At 30.6% G+C, this 15601-nt stretch overlaps 1 protein-coding gene across 1 annotated transcript; it reads left to right on the top strand.

The window, feature by feature from the left end:
- The first annotated feature begins 9178 nt into the window (after positions 1–9178).
- LOC123204872 (ethylene-responsive transcription factor ERF026) lies at positions 9179–10179 on the top strand. The gene has a single exon (XM_044621676.1). The coding sequence runs from the start codon at positions 9345–9347 to the stop codon at positions 9855–9857; it is 513 nt and encodes a 170-aa protein (XP_044477611.1). The 5' UTR covers positions 9179–9344; the 3' UTR covers positions 9858–10179.
- Positions 10180–15601: the final 5422 nt, after the last annotated feature.

The raw sequence follows: 15601 nt of genomic DNA, 5'->3' as shown, positions 1-15601 counted from the left end.
TGATGTGCCCTTGACACCTATCGAGATAAGCACAGATGTTGAGAAGACAATTTATGAGTGTTGGGAACAATCCAATCATCTTAGTCTCATGTTTGTCCCATCTCACATAAGGGAAAGTATTTATGACTCTATTTTGGAGTGTACCAAGATAAAAGGAATATTTCAAGGCAATTAAACAACAATTTGAGACTTCAGACAAGGCCTTGGCAAACACCCTAATGACTAAGATGTGTTTTATGAGGTTCAATGGCACAAAAGGTGTTTGAGAATACATAATGGAAATAACAAATTTGGTTGCTCGTCTTAAGTCCTTAGAGATAGAGCTGTTCGAGATCTGCTTGGTGCATTTCATGTCACATTGTTTGCCTTCAACTTGTAGACTTAAGATTTCCTACAATACACATAAAGATAAATGGTTGATAAATGAATTATTGACCATTTGTGTGCAAGAAAAGGGTTGATTGAATCGAGAGAAGATCAAAAGTGAACATTTGACTCATGGGAAGAAAGCCTAATCACCTAGGTAAAGGCGACACCCATTAATCAATTCAATAAGGGTGAATTGAAGTATTTCTTTTGTAAGAAGGGATGCATGAAGAAAGATTGCCTCAAGTGCCAAAAATGGCATAAAAAGAAAGGTAATCTAAATCTTATATCTATTGTGTCTTTCGAAGCAAATATGTCATCTTTCTGACAATATTTTGTTTACTGATTCTAGTTCTATAATTCACACTTGTACTACAATGCAAAGTTTAGTGACCCAAAAAAGGTTGGCGGAAGTAAACAGTACATCTAATACAATCGCATGTGGAGGGACTTATCGACTCACTCTATCTTCAAGACATGTTTTAAAACAAGAGAGAACATTTTATATTCCTTCATTTTTTAAAAACTTAATTATAGTTACAAAACTTTCACCTTAGGTTATGTATTTAATTTTTCTAGAAATAGTCTTTCTTTGTTAAAAGATCTTGTCATTGTTGGAAATGGTTCCATGAATGAAGGTCTTTCTAAGTTTGATTTTAATCCCAATTATGATTGCAACTATAAGTCTATGCATGGTTATTCTAGTTTGAAACACAATGTGATAAATGAGAAATCCTCCATATTATGGCATTAGAGATTGGAACACATCTCCATTGAGATGATCAAAATGTTAGTAAAAGAAAGCATCATTGAGACTCTTGACCTTTTTTAGTTCGATTTGTGTGTTGATTGTATGAAGTGGAAGCAAAACAACATAAGTAAGTAAAAGAGGTGCTAGGAAAAGTTTTGATCTTTTAAAAATTATACATAGAGATGTGTGTGAATCCATTTAGGATGTGTATCTTAATGGTTAGAGGTATTTCATCTCATTCATCGATAAACACTCATGATTTATGTATCTTTATCTACTTTATGATAAAAGTGAGGCATTTAATGTGTTTGAGACCTATAAAGCATAGGTAGAGAAATAATTAAGGAAAACAATTAAAATCATGAGATTGGATAAAAGTGGAGAATACTAAAGTAGATTTACTAGGTCCAGACAAAAGTTTGGTCTATTTGCAAGGTTTCTAGAGAATGAAGGAATTGTGGCTGAATACATAATGCCTAATATGCTATAACAAAATGGTATAGCTGAGAGAAAAAACCATAAGGTAATGAACATGTGAGGAGTACGATTAACAATTCTACCCTTCTATTTTCCTTGTAAAGTGAAGCTCTAAAAATCTCAATATATATCTTATATAGAGTTCGAAGCAAGATAGTTACTAAAATGCCTTTTGAATTACGGAAATGTTGGAAACTAAGTTTAAGACATACATATGTGGGATTATTAAGCAAAAAAGAAAATGTACAATCTACAAGAAAACAAATTATACCCAAGAACAATTAGTAGGATCTTTATTGGTTATGTGGAGAGGTCTACAAAGTATAATTTTTATTACTGTCCAACCTAAACTCAAAAGGTGATTAAGTCTAAGCACACAATGTTTTCAGATAATGATGCGACTAGTTGGAGTTTCTAGCCTTATAATGTTGTTTTTGAGAAAGCTTAGGATTCCATTATAGATAATCTTATCCAACCTATTGTGATTTGCTATAATATCAAGCCAATGGTTGAAGGATTTCATCATAAATGTAACACCCACAAGTACTGACCAATGGCAATTTAATCACTTCATTGGAATAAAGTTTTAGTATGATTTGAAAATCACTAATTAGGGAAAAGAAATATGAGATTTGGTTTGATAAATGTTCATCAACTTGCCATATGGACAGGATGAGAAAATTACGTTGGATGTAATACATGGATGCATGATTGTGCATTGCTAGAGTGCACGATTGTGACACCCATTAAAGGTAGAATATTATTTATAGATATAAAGCTAGGATTTTTCCTTTATCATATAAAAACTATCTTTGTCAGATTTGAGAAGGCAAAGATTCTTGGAGAGAGGAGAAATGTCCTGTGACCTTGCCGTTGATTCTCGACATGAGTGAGAGGCTTCTGGTGCTCAAGAAAGAAGGGAGAACCTATTGCAAACTTCTTCTTGTGGGGAACAAGGTAAGTGGGATTGATCTTTGATCCTGAAAAACATGTTTTCTTGATTGAATCTTTTGGTAATATTAATGCTTAGTGAATCTTTAAAGGCTTTACATGATGATATGTTTTATATAGAGAGTAATGGAGTTAAAAGATTATATTATGACATTGATATGTTGGTTAGTCTAGGTTGAACATGGTAAACATGACTCAAGGTAATCTTTTGTCTCTATCATTTGTTGATATTGTTGATTTATGGTCTAGTTTCTAGAATGGATAAACCAATACTTAATGTGAACTTATTTTAGAAGCATAAAGAGCATGATGTAGGTGCACAATAAAGAATATGTTACTAATATGGAGGATAAACATTATTTTGTAAATGTCGTACTTGATGTTAAACAAGGTTAGGGTAAATTTGGTATAGCTTTAATATGAATTGTGTTGAAAGATAGGTTTAACATGGCTGGAAAGGCCTATAAATTCAACCCGATAATGTTATACATGATCGTGTCAAGGTCAGACATGATCGTTCATTAACATAGAAATATGTGACATTGAATGGGTGTACGCTTGTGCATAAGATCATGTATGATCATACATCAATTCCTAAAAATCCAAATTGTTTGATGGACCAATGTGTGAACGAATCACTCATGAAATCTGTTCATGACCCAATCATAATACCTAGGATCGTGATGTATGCTCGTGCATGGAAGGAATGCATGGTTGTACCTTATTGAGAAAGTATGAAAATACCCATTAGAATGTGCATGGTGAAGAGAATAAGAAAAGTTGTCGTGAATAGTGGATGCACGGTCGTGCATGTGAAGGATGCTGCTCATGCACTGAAGAAATCATGAACAAGCATGACTATTTGGTCATGATCATTCATGCAAAGAACCAATGCATCCCGTACATGGTCGGGTGCACGACCTTACATATGATTAATGATAGACATCCATGATTGATTGATGGGTGATCGTGTATAGGGTTTCCCAAATGGGATAAGACAAAGATATGGACATGTGGAGATACCAAGATATGCCCAATATAAAGGGAATTTGAATGGTCATGATGAGTGAACGTGTGTACCTAGGTGAAAGATAGGAAAAGATAAGTTGATTAGAATCATAGTCCAGGTGATTGAGTATTGTTAAGGACTAAAATTTCCCAGAAAATACAAATAAGATGACATAGAAATTAAGTATATAAAAGCTATAATCCTAGTTGGTAATTCATGTGATTACTTTACTTCATGATCTAAACCATTGATTATCTAAGAAATAAATGCAAATTTCACATGTTCCAACCATTGGATGTAAGATAAGTTTTTGAAAGCTCATTTTGGTTTGAAGAAAAAATGGATAGTGCTTTTGATTGAAAAAGCAAAATATAACACTCTTAGGTACACTCCAGAGGCATTATTATCCTTTTTTCTATCTCAGAATCGAATCTAGAATGAATATAGCCAAAATAAAAAATAGAATTGAATTTTGTCCTAATGTATGACATTGCATGGGATGTGTACACTTGTGTGTTGACTACAACATAGGCAGCTCACGCAAGCTGTCGTGTTAGCAAATTGAGATGATGTATGCTTGTACATTAATAGGATGTAAAATCATACATTGTGTTTTATAAAGAATCCTGATTTGAGGATTTCGAAGAAAAGGAAGAGAAACACATATATAAGTAAGATTTTTTCTCATCTGAAAATCATTAATTTCGCTATTGTCTTCACTCAAATAAAGAGAGAACATTTGTTTGAGAGAGGGGAGACATCTAGCAACCAAGAGAAAACGTTTTTGGCAAGCAAATAAAGGAGGAAGAGAGAAAGACCGACAACATCAAACTTTGTGGTTGGAATCTAGGTAAGTGGGATTGATCTCTCTTCAACTTAGGGGTATCTTATGGGATATGTTTATCTTTGTCTTGTGTTGCAGTTGCTTTATTAGTAGGAACTAATACTTAGTTTCCTTGCCCATTCTTAACTAATACTTACTTTCCTTGCCTATCCTTCCTAGTTATTCCCATATGTTGCATGGAAATATCATTCAATAGATTTTTATCTTCAAATTAAATTCTCCCCACATCATCCTCTTCACCAAGTTCTAACTCTAACTGATGACAAAAGAATCTAATAAGTAATCCTAAAAAATTACCTTTTATGTATCAAATTTCTCACAATTTTCAAATTAGAAATAGGGTTAAATTCAAACTGAGCTGAACTGAGCTCAAGCTCGTCTACGCTCAAAGTTGACTTGATTTGAATGGAACCAAACAGAAAATGACTAAAACAACACTATTTTGATGTATATTAGTTAAACAGTCATCATTTTGGTTGATTTGTATTGAAATTTTTTAAGTTTATAAGCTTGACAACCTAAACACTCCTAAAGTTTGAGTTTGAACTAAAACTCAAAAATATATAACTCTTAGGTTTGAGCTTAAGCTTGAGTTCTTCTAAGCTAAGTTTGTTTTGAGCTCATTCGAATTAAGCTTATTTTTGAACTCGAACAAACTAAACTTAATCCAACCCTAATTAGGAGGGTGGATGAGTCTACTTGTTTTCCAATTATTATAGTCTTCATTAAAACTAAATTTTTACAATAACTTGTCCATTGGTTTGTTTTGTAGGGTTGAATGAGTAAGTGATAAATCAATGGAATAATCAAGTGTTACGTAGGGTTTGCTAATTTTTTTTTTTTTTGATTTATGAGGGTCATGCATCCCGCCAAAATCTAACACTGCTCTCAAAGAATCATGATCATCATAATTTTTAGGTACACCACATAATCTCTCACGATAATATTCCAACCAATCAATAAGTAATTTAGGTGTAACAATATGTTCCTTGTTTGTCAACCTAACAGACATTGTATATTGATGGTAATCATCATTAGCATATTCTAAGATCTCCAAATTACTAAAAAAATTCATATATTAGATGGCTAAATCCATGAATTTTCATAATTTAGATTACTCAAATTCTTTGCCATTGTAGGAATTTGAGTAGGAAGGGGATTGAGGGAGTTTCAGGAGAATGTGAGGTCTCTTTTCCTTCTTGAATCATATTTTATCCACTTTCATTTTCTAATTTTTTTGGTATTCAGGACCTTATCCGGTTTTATTGGATGGATTAATCTTGGGGCACAATGATCAAATCCTTACTAAGTAAGTCAAAATTTATAAATCATTGTAGAGGTTCAAATTTAAACCTTTTTCAAAAAAATTATAATGTTTTATCAATTTTACTAACTTATTGGGTCTTTATTTATATAAACTTATCCATTTGGATTCTGCGTTTAGGAATAATTTTACTTAGTATTCTAGGAGTATCCTTTAAATTATTTACTTAGGAGCAAGTAATATCCTCTAGTTAAATTGAAGTCCTTGCCCTTGGGAAAATTCGAGCACCCACGGAGAAAACTTATCGATTTTGGCCCTTTAATTATACTATTTCAACTTTTGTGTAAGATGTTTAAATCAATATTGTTAATTACTTTATTAACAATATACATGAACAATTTCGCCAGATATTTTAAAATAAGAATTCATACATTAAGATTAATGACTTAAGATGAACCTTCATTGAAACTTACTTTTTTGGATATTAGTCTGGAAAGCATTTTGATGAACTTTATATAAATGCATGACAAGAATGTAGCACCCACTTCGTTTTGTTGGCAGCTCAATCTTCTGAATAGTTTGCCAAAATCAATTAGTGGGCTGTTATCTAAAAGGAGATTATTATCGTATCCTTTCATTTCTAAGATATTTCCTGTGTTCACATAAGAATATTTTAGGTACATTGAATGGTATAGTGGGACTATAGAGAACAACATGGTAAGCAGGGTCGAAAACCTTACTTCTTGCTCTAGTGCTCATAGGAGAAAGTTTTGCCCGTTCCAGCCCTGTCCCCGATATAGAGTGATGAACAATCTTTGTCTAAAATTTCTTTTCCTTTCTATCCCTATCTCTAGGGAGAATATCCTCACACTTTCCTCTTTCTATCCCTATTAGAAAATATAATTAAATATTTATTAATTGTGAAGATATATTTTTAATAATTTAAAATTTTTACGTGTTGTTTGGTTGATGGTAAAGATATATTAATATATATTTTATTATTGAAATTATTTTATTTGATTAATAAGTAATAAAATATTCCGATAATCTTTTAGTATCTTAGATATTTAAATATTACAAAAGTAACTTTGATTTGTTACAATTTTATCCTCATATATTAATTTTTTAAGACAAAAATATCTCTATTTTCAATTAATATAATAAAGTAACATGAAAAATATTTTATAATAATTATATTTAAAGACATTTAACTAAAAAAATATTCTGGTATTATTTTATTACATCCAATTAAGCGCAATAATTATTTATACCTATAAATTTTTATTAAATATATTAATAATTTTTAATTAATAATCTTTTAAGTAATCTATCTTCCTATTAATATTTCATTTTTGGTAATAAAAAATTACTTAACCATTAAGGGTAATTCAATTTATAAGAGTTTAAAGAATATGTGGAAAAAAGGACGAGACAAGAAGGGAACAAGTTAGAGATATATATTTTTTTATTCCTACCTTATCATCGATTACAAGAATTTTAGTCATTATCATTCTTGTCCTAGTTTATATTAGAATATCTTTTATTATCAATTACGAAAATTTTAGTCATTCTTATCCCCGTTCTATCTTATCCCGTTCTAGTTTATATAAGAATATCTCCTCCCTAAATAGGAAGGCATGAGCTGAAAATCTAGTTTCCTGGGCCAAATTGTCACATCTAAATAGAACCCCAAATCATAATCCCCTTTAAACTACTATCCCAAAAGATACGGGTACCAGTGGTTAAGGATTCCATGAAAAGGGAAGTGACCCGAATGACACAACAAGTTAAAGCATGTGTCACACAGAAAAATAAGGCAATTGAGGATAATATGTCTTGCGCAAGGAGTAAGCATCCTTGGTGCCCAAAATTTGTTCAGGGGTGTATTCTCTAGCGCTAACTAAACAAGTTCTGAATAGTAACAATCATATCTGTTAGGTTTTGGGGTGAGGATGTTCCTAAAAATTGCTTAAAATAGAGGTACATGAGAAGATTTGATTTGTACCATTCTCGCTCAATGCAATGCTAATAATTGCACATACTTGCGGTCTTTATTGAACCATTACCTGATTCTCGAAGGTCAGAAAATCTTATATGGGGCCTAACATTAGGTGGCATTATATATAAGCTTTTTGTTTGTTTATATTTCTAGATTTGCCATTTCCTTTTACCTGGTCAAACAAACGAATTACACAGCATGAATTATTTGAGCATGACCCTTCACGTATCAATGCTAATCTTGAAGTGTAACATCGTGTAGAAAATGACTGCCCAGCAATGGCTAATTAATTGGATTAAGGTAATTAACTAATTTGGCACTAAACCTATAACCATTCTAGATGTTTACGACTATGCTATTGTGATTCCCGCCCAAGGTAAAAATTTATAATTAAGGGGTTGTTTGGTTCCTAGTGAATATATATTATTTTGGTAATATATCTTTTATTACTTTATTATATTCATTAATTTGTCAATAATAAAATATTACAGTAATATTCTATTACTGATAGTGATATGACAGGTAATATAAATGATAATCCGGTTACCATCTTCACCTTTGGTATTAAAAAATTATCAAGATAATATTGATTTTATTATAATTTTATTTTTTATTTATTAATTTTTTATGACAAAAATAAGCTCATTTTCAATTAATATAACAAATAATTATATCCAAAGACATTTAAGTAAAATAACTTATTAGTATTATTATGTTATCTTTAATCAAATATAATAATTATTTATACCTACTAAATTTTATTAAATATAGTAATAATTTATACTCAATAATCTTTCAAGTAATTTAATTTCAAAATAATATTTCAATTTTAGTAATAAAACATTACTTAAACTAACGCCCCTTAAGAGTCTTGATCGACTAAAGTTGAATTCAAATTCGAGCCAAACTGAGTTTAAATTCGTCTAAATTCGAGTTTGGCTTGACTTGAATTGAAACAAGTTCAAGTTTGAGCTTATCAAGCTCTCTTTAAAGATATTCAAGTTTGACTTATTTGAGAAGAGTTGAACTCGAATTTGACTTGAGTTTGATTTTGAACCAAACTTTGAGCTCAGCGTTGTAGTTGATTAAAAAAAAATTAAAATGATATTATTTTGTTACATATTGGTTAACATGATATCATTTTACTTTATTTGTATCAAAATTTTTCAACCTCAAGAGTTTAAAGAGTCGTATACTCTTAAATCTCAAACTTAAACTCCCTTGAACAAAAGTTGTTTCAAATTCATTTGAATCAAGTTTAACCTCAAACAAACTTTACTCTTGATGGACAACAACTAATCATAAGGCGTGTGCGCTACTATCAATTAAATCCATTTACTAAAAACAAAATTTGATATATCATTTTCCATTTACATTAAAACCCTAGTACCAATTACCGCAACCAGTAGTAAAACAACTGGTTTCCACGACTAATGGGTATGCCGCGCGAATTGCCCACGCTTTTACCTTTACAAAATACACTCAAAACTATGACATAAATACCCAATGCCTTAACAAGGTCCCCCCGTCTATCTTGCTGTACAATAGCATATCTTCACAATATATTTGGATGATGATCCCACCAAAGATCCCCAGTTAGACCAGCCAGCTTCTTAGCCTCATTTAATCCCAATTCTCAAGCGTCAAAATCCATCTTCCACGTGCGAAAAAGCTCTGCTTCTGATGGCTTCAACAAGCTTCAACAAGAAACACCCAATGTATAAAGGAGTCCGATGCCGGAGCAACAAATGGGTATCGGAGATAAGGGAGCCTCGAAAGAGCACACGCATATGGCTTGGCACTTATCCAACTCCTGAAATGGCCGCCGCCGCTTATGACGTGGCAGTCCTTGCCCTAAAAGGTGGTGATGCTGCTCTAAACTTCCCTAACTTTGTTTCAACTTATCCTGTGCCTGCTTCTTCCTCTTCTGCTGATATACGAAATGCGGCTGCAGCGGCGGCGGCTTCCCTGAAAAAGGCTGAACATGAAAGCAGTGAAAATCCAATAAATAATAATCGCCAATCATCTGTCAATAATGATTATGTTGAGTTTATTGACGAGGAAGCTCTTTTGAACATGCCTAATTTACTGGTGGACATGGCAGAAGGAATGATGGTTTCGCCTCCCAGAATGAACTCTCCACCGTCTGATGACTCGCCCGCGAATTCTGATGGAGAAAGCCTATGGAGCTATTAATGTTCTCATGTCATAGCTAGCTACCTCTTAACTAGTATTTAGTGATTCTGTCTCGTTGATGAGTCAAATCAATAGATAACACAGTTGGAAAAATGAAAATATAGCCTATATATTAAATAAAATTAAAATATATATATATACTGCACTGAAACAGTGGTTATCGAATTCTGTACGTGCTTTACAATACAATTTGTATGAACAGCTCTACCAGATGAGTTCATCATGGTAAGTTCCATAAATTTCTTGTTTCCTCTCTCTCATTCTCTTTTAATAAACCAAAAACATAATATATGAAGAAGATTGATGGGGAAGTTTCAAAATCTCCCTCTCATCTGAAGCAAAGATACATGATAAGGAAGATGTTGCTTTTTTAATCATTTCTGTCACTGGTTTAAGGCATTTTGTTTTGTGTATTTGGAATTTGAGATTATGAGTTGAAACATTAGGGGTCTCCATTGACCCACTTAAATGTCCAATATCTTTATTATGAAAGATTGAAAGCCATTAAGGAGATTTGCACAATACAAAATTTAACAGGATTGCTATCATGAATAGTCTGATTGATAAAGAATATGAAATCTTTAAATAAAAAGGTTTAAATTTGACACTATCTATTGATATATCAAGATAAAACTATTTATTTATTTACTATAATGATTATAAGACTGATAATTAAATTTGAGATTTCGCACGTCTAGTGTCTTTAGTGCTTAATACAAAGTTGTTTAGAAACAAAAATTATAAATCATTCTATTCTACTTATGTTTTTGTGAATAAAATTAGAGACACCCACAAGAACAATTTATTGTATAATTCTTATTTAAATATTTCTTTATGTAATGAACTATTTACAAGGATCATGAAAATGCATAGAAAGCCTATATATAACTTACAATTAATTGTCTTCTTATGACTCAAGCTTGACTATGAGCACACATATATATTAATTTAGTGATTTCAAGTACATATAGTAAGTAGTAATTTAATATTAACAAAGATTGTGAAGTCATGGCTTCAAGCCATTCTTGCTTCAACATACCTTCACTTGAAGTGAAAGAAAATTTTGAGTCCTCAAATTAAAGTTGTGAGGGCCTACATACATTTTCTTCTCCTTAAGGAGACAAGCATCATTTGTCATATCTAGTAGGACCCTTCAGCTATCTGCAAAGCACTACCAAGAAAGTCAAATCTGTATTTTGAAAGCGATTTAAAAACATTATACTCGAGAAAATAATCGTTTATCAAATCATCATTAAAACATTAAAAAAAAAATCAAAATCCTCAAGTTTATTATCTTCATATTTTTGTTGAGTAAGCTTCCACATAAATCTGGTAATATTTTCTAAAATTAATCAGAAACTTTCTCAGTATAAGGAAAAGGGATTTTAACGAGAAAAAAAAGTTTTTATTCATACTGTTAATAGTTTTGATGAAATAAATTATAATAATAGATAACGATGAAAAATTATAACAAAAAAATTTATTATTAAAAATATAAATTAATTTAATTTTAATATGAGTATAAATAATTGATTGTTAAAATTATAAAAATAACATTTATAACGATTCAAAGAATTTTGAAAAGAGCATTAAAATTGATTGTTAAATTGTACTTATAGCTAGAACAATTTTTTTTTATGTGTTAATTAGATTTCATCATAAATTATATTTTTTTGCTAAACAAATATATAATTATTAATATACTCGGAATAGATATATATATTATTGCTCCTCTTATAAATAATATGTTTATATTTCTTTTACTTTCGTCATAAATTCTATTATTCTAAGGGAAGCATGATTGTCAGAGATGAACAAGAAACAAAGAACGAAGAAAACTCAAAAAGGGGTTTGCCTTCTATGGAATTTTATAAAAGGTGAAAAGGGAAGTTGGTTGGAAGTCGGCCATGAAATCCAAAAGGGTTTGCCTTCAGATGTTGAAAACGTGGAGTAATTAGTCATTTGAAATTAATTGGTCACTTCTATATTCATGGAATCAAAGGAAAAAGTTAATCTTGTGGGGTTCTATCCCCAGGAAAAAGATATAAGAAGCCGGAATTTGACTAGAAAAATAAAAAAGACAGACATGGCCGACATGGCCTGCTACGCTTTCGTAGCTACCGCCTTTTCCGAACTGTATGTATAGTTTCTTGCATGGGTCGCCCTCACTCGAAACTCAATTTACTTTGAGACTATTATTTCAACCCGTTTATAACAATTATTCCAAAGGTTTACAGTCTTTCAAATTTTCTCAGGGCAAGGACCGAAAGTTTCGAATTTATAACAACCCCCTTTTAGCCCTCCAGGTGGGAAATAATCATTGAGCCTATGATGAAAAACTCGTCAATAAAACTATATAAATTTATTTTAAAAATATAAATAGATATATATTTTATATATATTATTATATAATTAAATAATTTTAAATTAAAAATAAAATAATATTCAATCATATGATAACATATATAAATACCTATTTATTTGTGTATTTAAAGTAGATACACATAATATTATTCAAAGCTCATAGTATATTTTGTTCGGATAATCTTTTATTATCAAAACTAAATATAGTTAATAAAATTTGATAACTATAAATAATTTATTAGAATAATATTTTATTAACTTGAAGTAAACACTGGCTGCACACGGGTTAAAATAAATTAGTGATAAATTATAGTAAATTTTAATATCGAATAGTCTTATTTCAGCCCATCAAAACTCTGTTCAAGACCCAAATTATATTAAATGCTTTAAAAAATATTCTAAAACACTTTCAATTTCTCATCCCGTCTAAACTTTAAAGGAATCTTAAATAATACAAGATTCTAAACTTACATTGGACACCATCTAAAACCAATATCAGATGAGAATGAAATCCCAAAATTCAATTTTAAATTATAAAGAATTATATTAATTGAATCACGTGTTATTTTTTATATAAAAATATAATTTTTTATATTGTATCACAAAATACATTTTATTAATAATAAAAATAATAATAATTTTTAATTGTTACATCACAATTTAAAAAAAAAATCATAAAAACTTCTTAAAAATTTAAAAATATTTAGTACACCCCTTTTACATCATTATCTGGTGTATCAATCCAAATTTGTAATATATATCTTATCATATAATACATGTTATATCACAAATATATTTATTATATCATACTAATTCGATATATCTTAGAATATATATTATTTTTTATATATTATATCATATTATAAGATACATATAATATATTTGTAAAATACTGATAATCATGTAAAAGACACCATCATTAAGAAAACATTTTTTGAATCTGTGTCAAATAATTTTTTATTTGAATTAAACTCAAACCATCCTTAATTTAAATTTGACAAATTTGAATCAAATTATTTTTTCATTTAAGTCAAACTTGTGTTAAGAGGTGTTTGGGTTTGGCGTAGTTTATATCCACCCCTCATACATAAAATTTATATTTCATTGACAATTCTATTTTGGTTACTAAAACTAGGGATGCGTAAAAAAAAAAAAAAAAAAAAAATAGAGCCAGAACCATGGATACTTGATTTTTGGTTCCATTTTTGATTTTGTGAAACCGACTAGTTCTGGTTCCGATTGCAACTTCTAAGGACTTTGAATTAGAACCGAAACCAAAATCTACAATTTTACATATATATATACAATAAAACTATGTGTACCCATTTTTGATACACAATTTATGTATACAGATGAGGTGTTATCACATGATTGAATATTTCTTTATTATATGATGACACATGTTTTAAAATTACCTAATCACATGATGACACATCACTGTGTATATGAATTGTGTACCAAAAATGAATACACATAACATTGTTCATATATATATATGGGTGGGTGGGTGGGTGGGTGCGTGGGTAGGTGGGGGGCGTTCGGGGTCGGGGCGGTGGTGTGGTGTGTGGTGTGTGGTGTGGAGGTGGAAATGCATTGTGTTTATCCCAGTATTCTGAATAATCTATCTAAAGAATACAAACAAACAATACACCAAAGGGAATTTCTTGTTCGAAAGTTTTACACTTAAAAAGTATATAAAATCTATAATTTTCGCAAAGACACTCTTTGTATATTTGGGCTGGGTTGAGTTTTTTGATCCATTGATTGGAGTAAGATTTCAAGCTCTGACATGTCCACAATATCTGCAAAAAGCCAATAATATTTCCTGCAACTTTGCTAAGAAATAACTTGTTATCTGCAAGTTATTTGCAACTTGATGGGTAAGATGTAAGCAGGGAGAGGAGGCTGACAAAAGAGCGTGGTTATGTTTGAATTTAAGAACAGTAATGTAAATAAGTGAAGAGTTTGAAAGGCGAAGTTGAGCAGCTTTATTCAAGTTTTTAAACCCTGAATATTATCTTTCAATACAAATTTAAGTTTTTGCAAAATACAGATTCCAAGTAAAAACTGAAAATTATTTGAAACCTATAAGGTTGGTTTCAGATAAGAACTGCCCATATAGATTTTAGGTTTCAATTTCAATTTTTAAGAACTGATCAGTTTTGGTTCCTCAAGTTTCTATAAGATACTCGACTTCTTAATTCTTGACTTACAAGAAAGATGGCGGTCCATTCGTACAGTGGTCCATCTCTTTGAGAAACCGGGCCCCGAAATTGCTAGCCTAAGAAAGCTGGGCTGGTATTTGTTAGGAGCCCATTGAAACCCTCAGTTTTATAGAATGTGAACACATGGAAAATTCAGTGGTCCCAAACTCCAAATGGCAGCGTTTGACTTAAGAGGTTCATGCATTAGGGGGATGGGTAGAGAGGGGATTGAAAACCCCCTCACTGTGTTTGTCTTTGTAAGAGATATTAATTCTTGCTTTTGTTATAGAAATGATAAAGATTCTCTATTTTTTCTCCATGAAGAAAAATCTCTTCTCCATTCTTTCGAAAAAAAAATCATTTTCTTGTACCTATGAACAAAAATTATCTCCTTATACTTTTTAAATATAATATAAATATATTAAATAACAAAATTAAGTAAAATTAAAATCAATCTACTATTTTAAATGTCACAAGTATCTTATATTAATCAATTTAATATGCGCAACAAAAATATAAATAAATTTAAAAAACATAAATATTTTAAAATTATAAAAATATTTTAGTATGTTAAGTAAATATATTGATATAAAAGGTGGGGATGGAAAAAAGGGGGGGGGGGGGGGGGGGGGGGGGGAGGCGGGTGGGGTGTGTATGAGACATATGTATTCTAGTCTTTGGCTTGTTCTCGATTGCGAAAATTTTTTTCATCCATGTTGTAGTCCTCTTTCTCATTTCTATAAAAAAATCTCTTCTTCATTAGAGTCGGAGGCCCTTAATTCTGACCGAAATTGTCATCTCTATCATGGAGGTAGAGGTTGACCATGCGCAATGGCTTATCAACCTTAGTGTCAAACAACACCCACACATGTACTATCTGAATATTATGTTTTTATTTATAAACTTTTCATTGTATCTTTGATCATAAATACTATCAAGTTTCATTAAACCAATATATTTAATGTAATTAACATGTATACATTGAATTGTGATTTTATAATTTATAAATTTATACGCAAGCATGAATATCTCTACCTATTATATGCACTAACGAACCTATGTCTTTTGAGGGTAAAGCTAGATTCACCTTCAAATTAGTAAAAATTGAGAAAAAATTATTTACGTGCACCTTCACATTGAAAAAAATTGAAGATAACCTAGATCCACCTTAATTAT

Source organism: Mangifera indica, chromosome 20 (genome assembly GCF_011075055.1).
Source record: "Mangifera indica cultivar Alphonso chromosome 20, CATAS_Mindica_2.1, whole genome shotgun sequence".
Classification (NCBI taxonomy): domain Eukaryota; kingdom Viridiplantae; phylum Streptophyta; class Magnoliopsida; order Sapindales; family Anacardiaceae; genus Mangifera; species Mangifera indica.
Note: the sequence above shows the minus strand (reverse complement) of the source record. Positions and strands in the feature narration are given on the sequence as shown.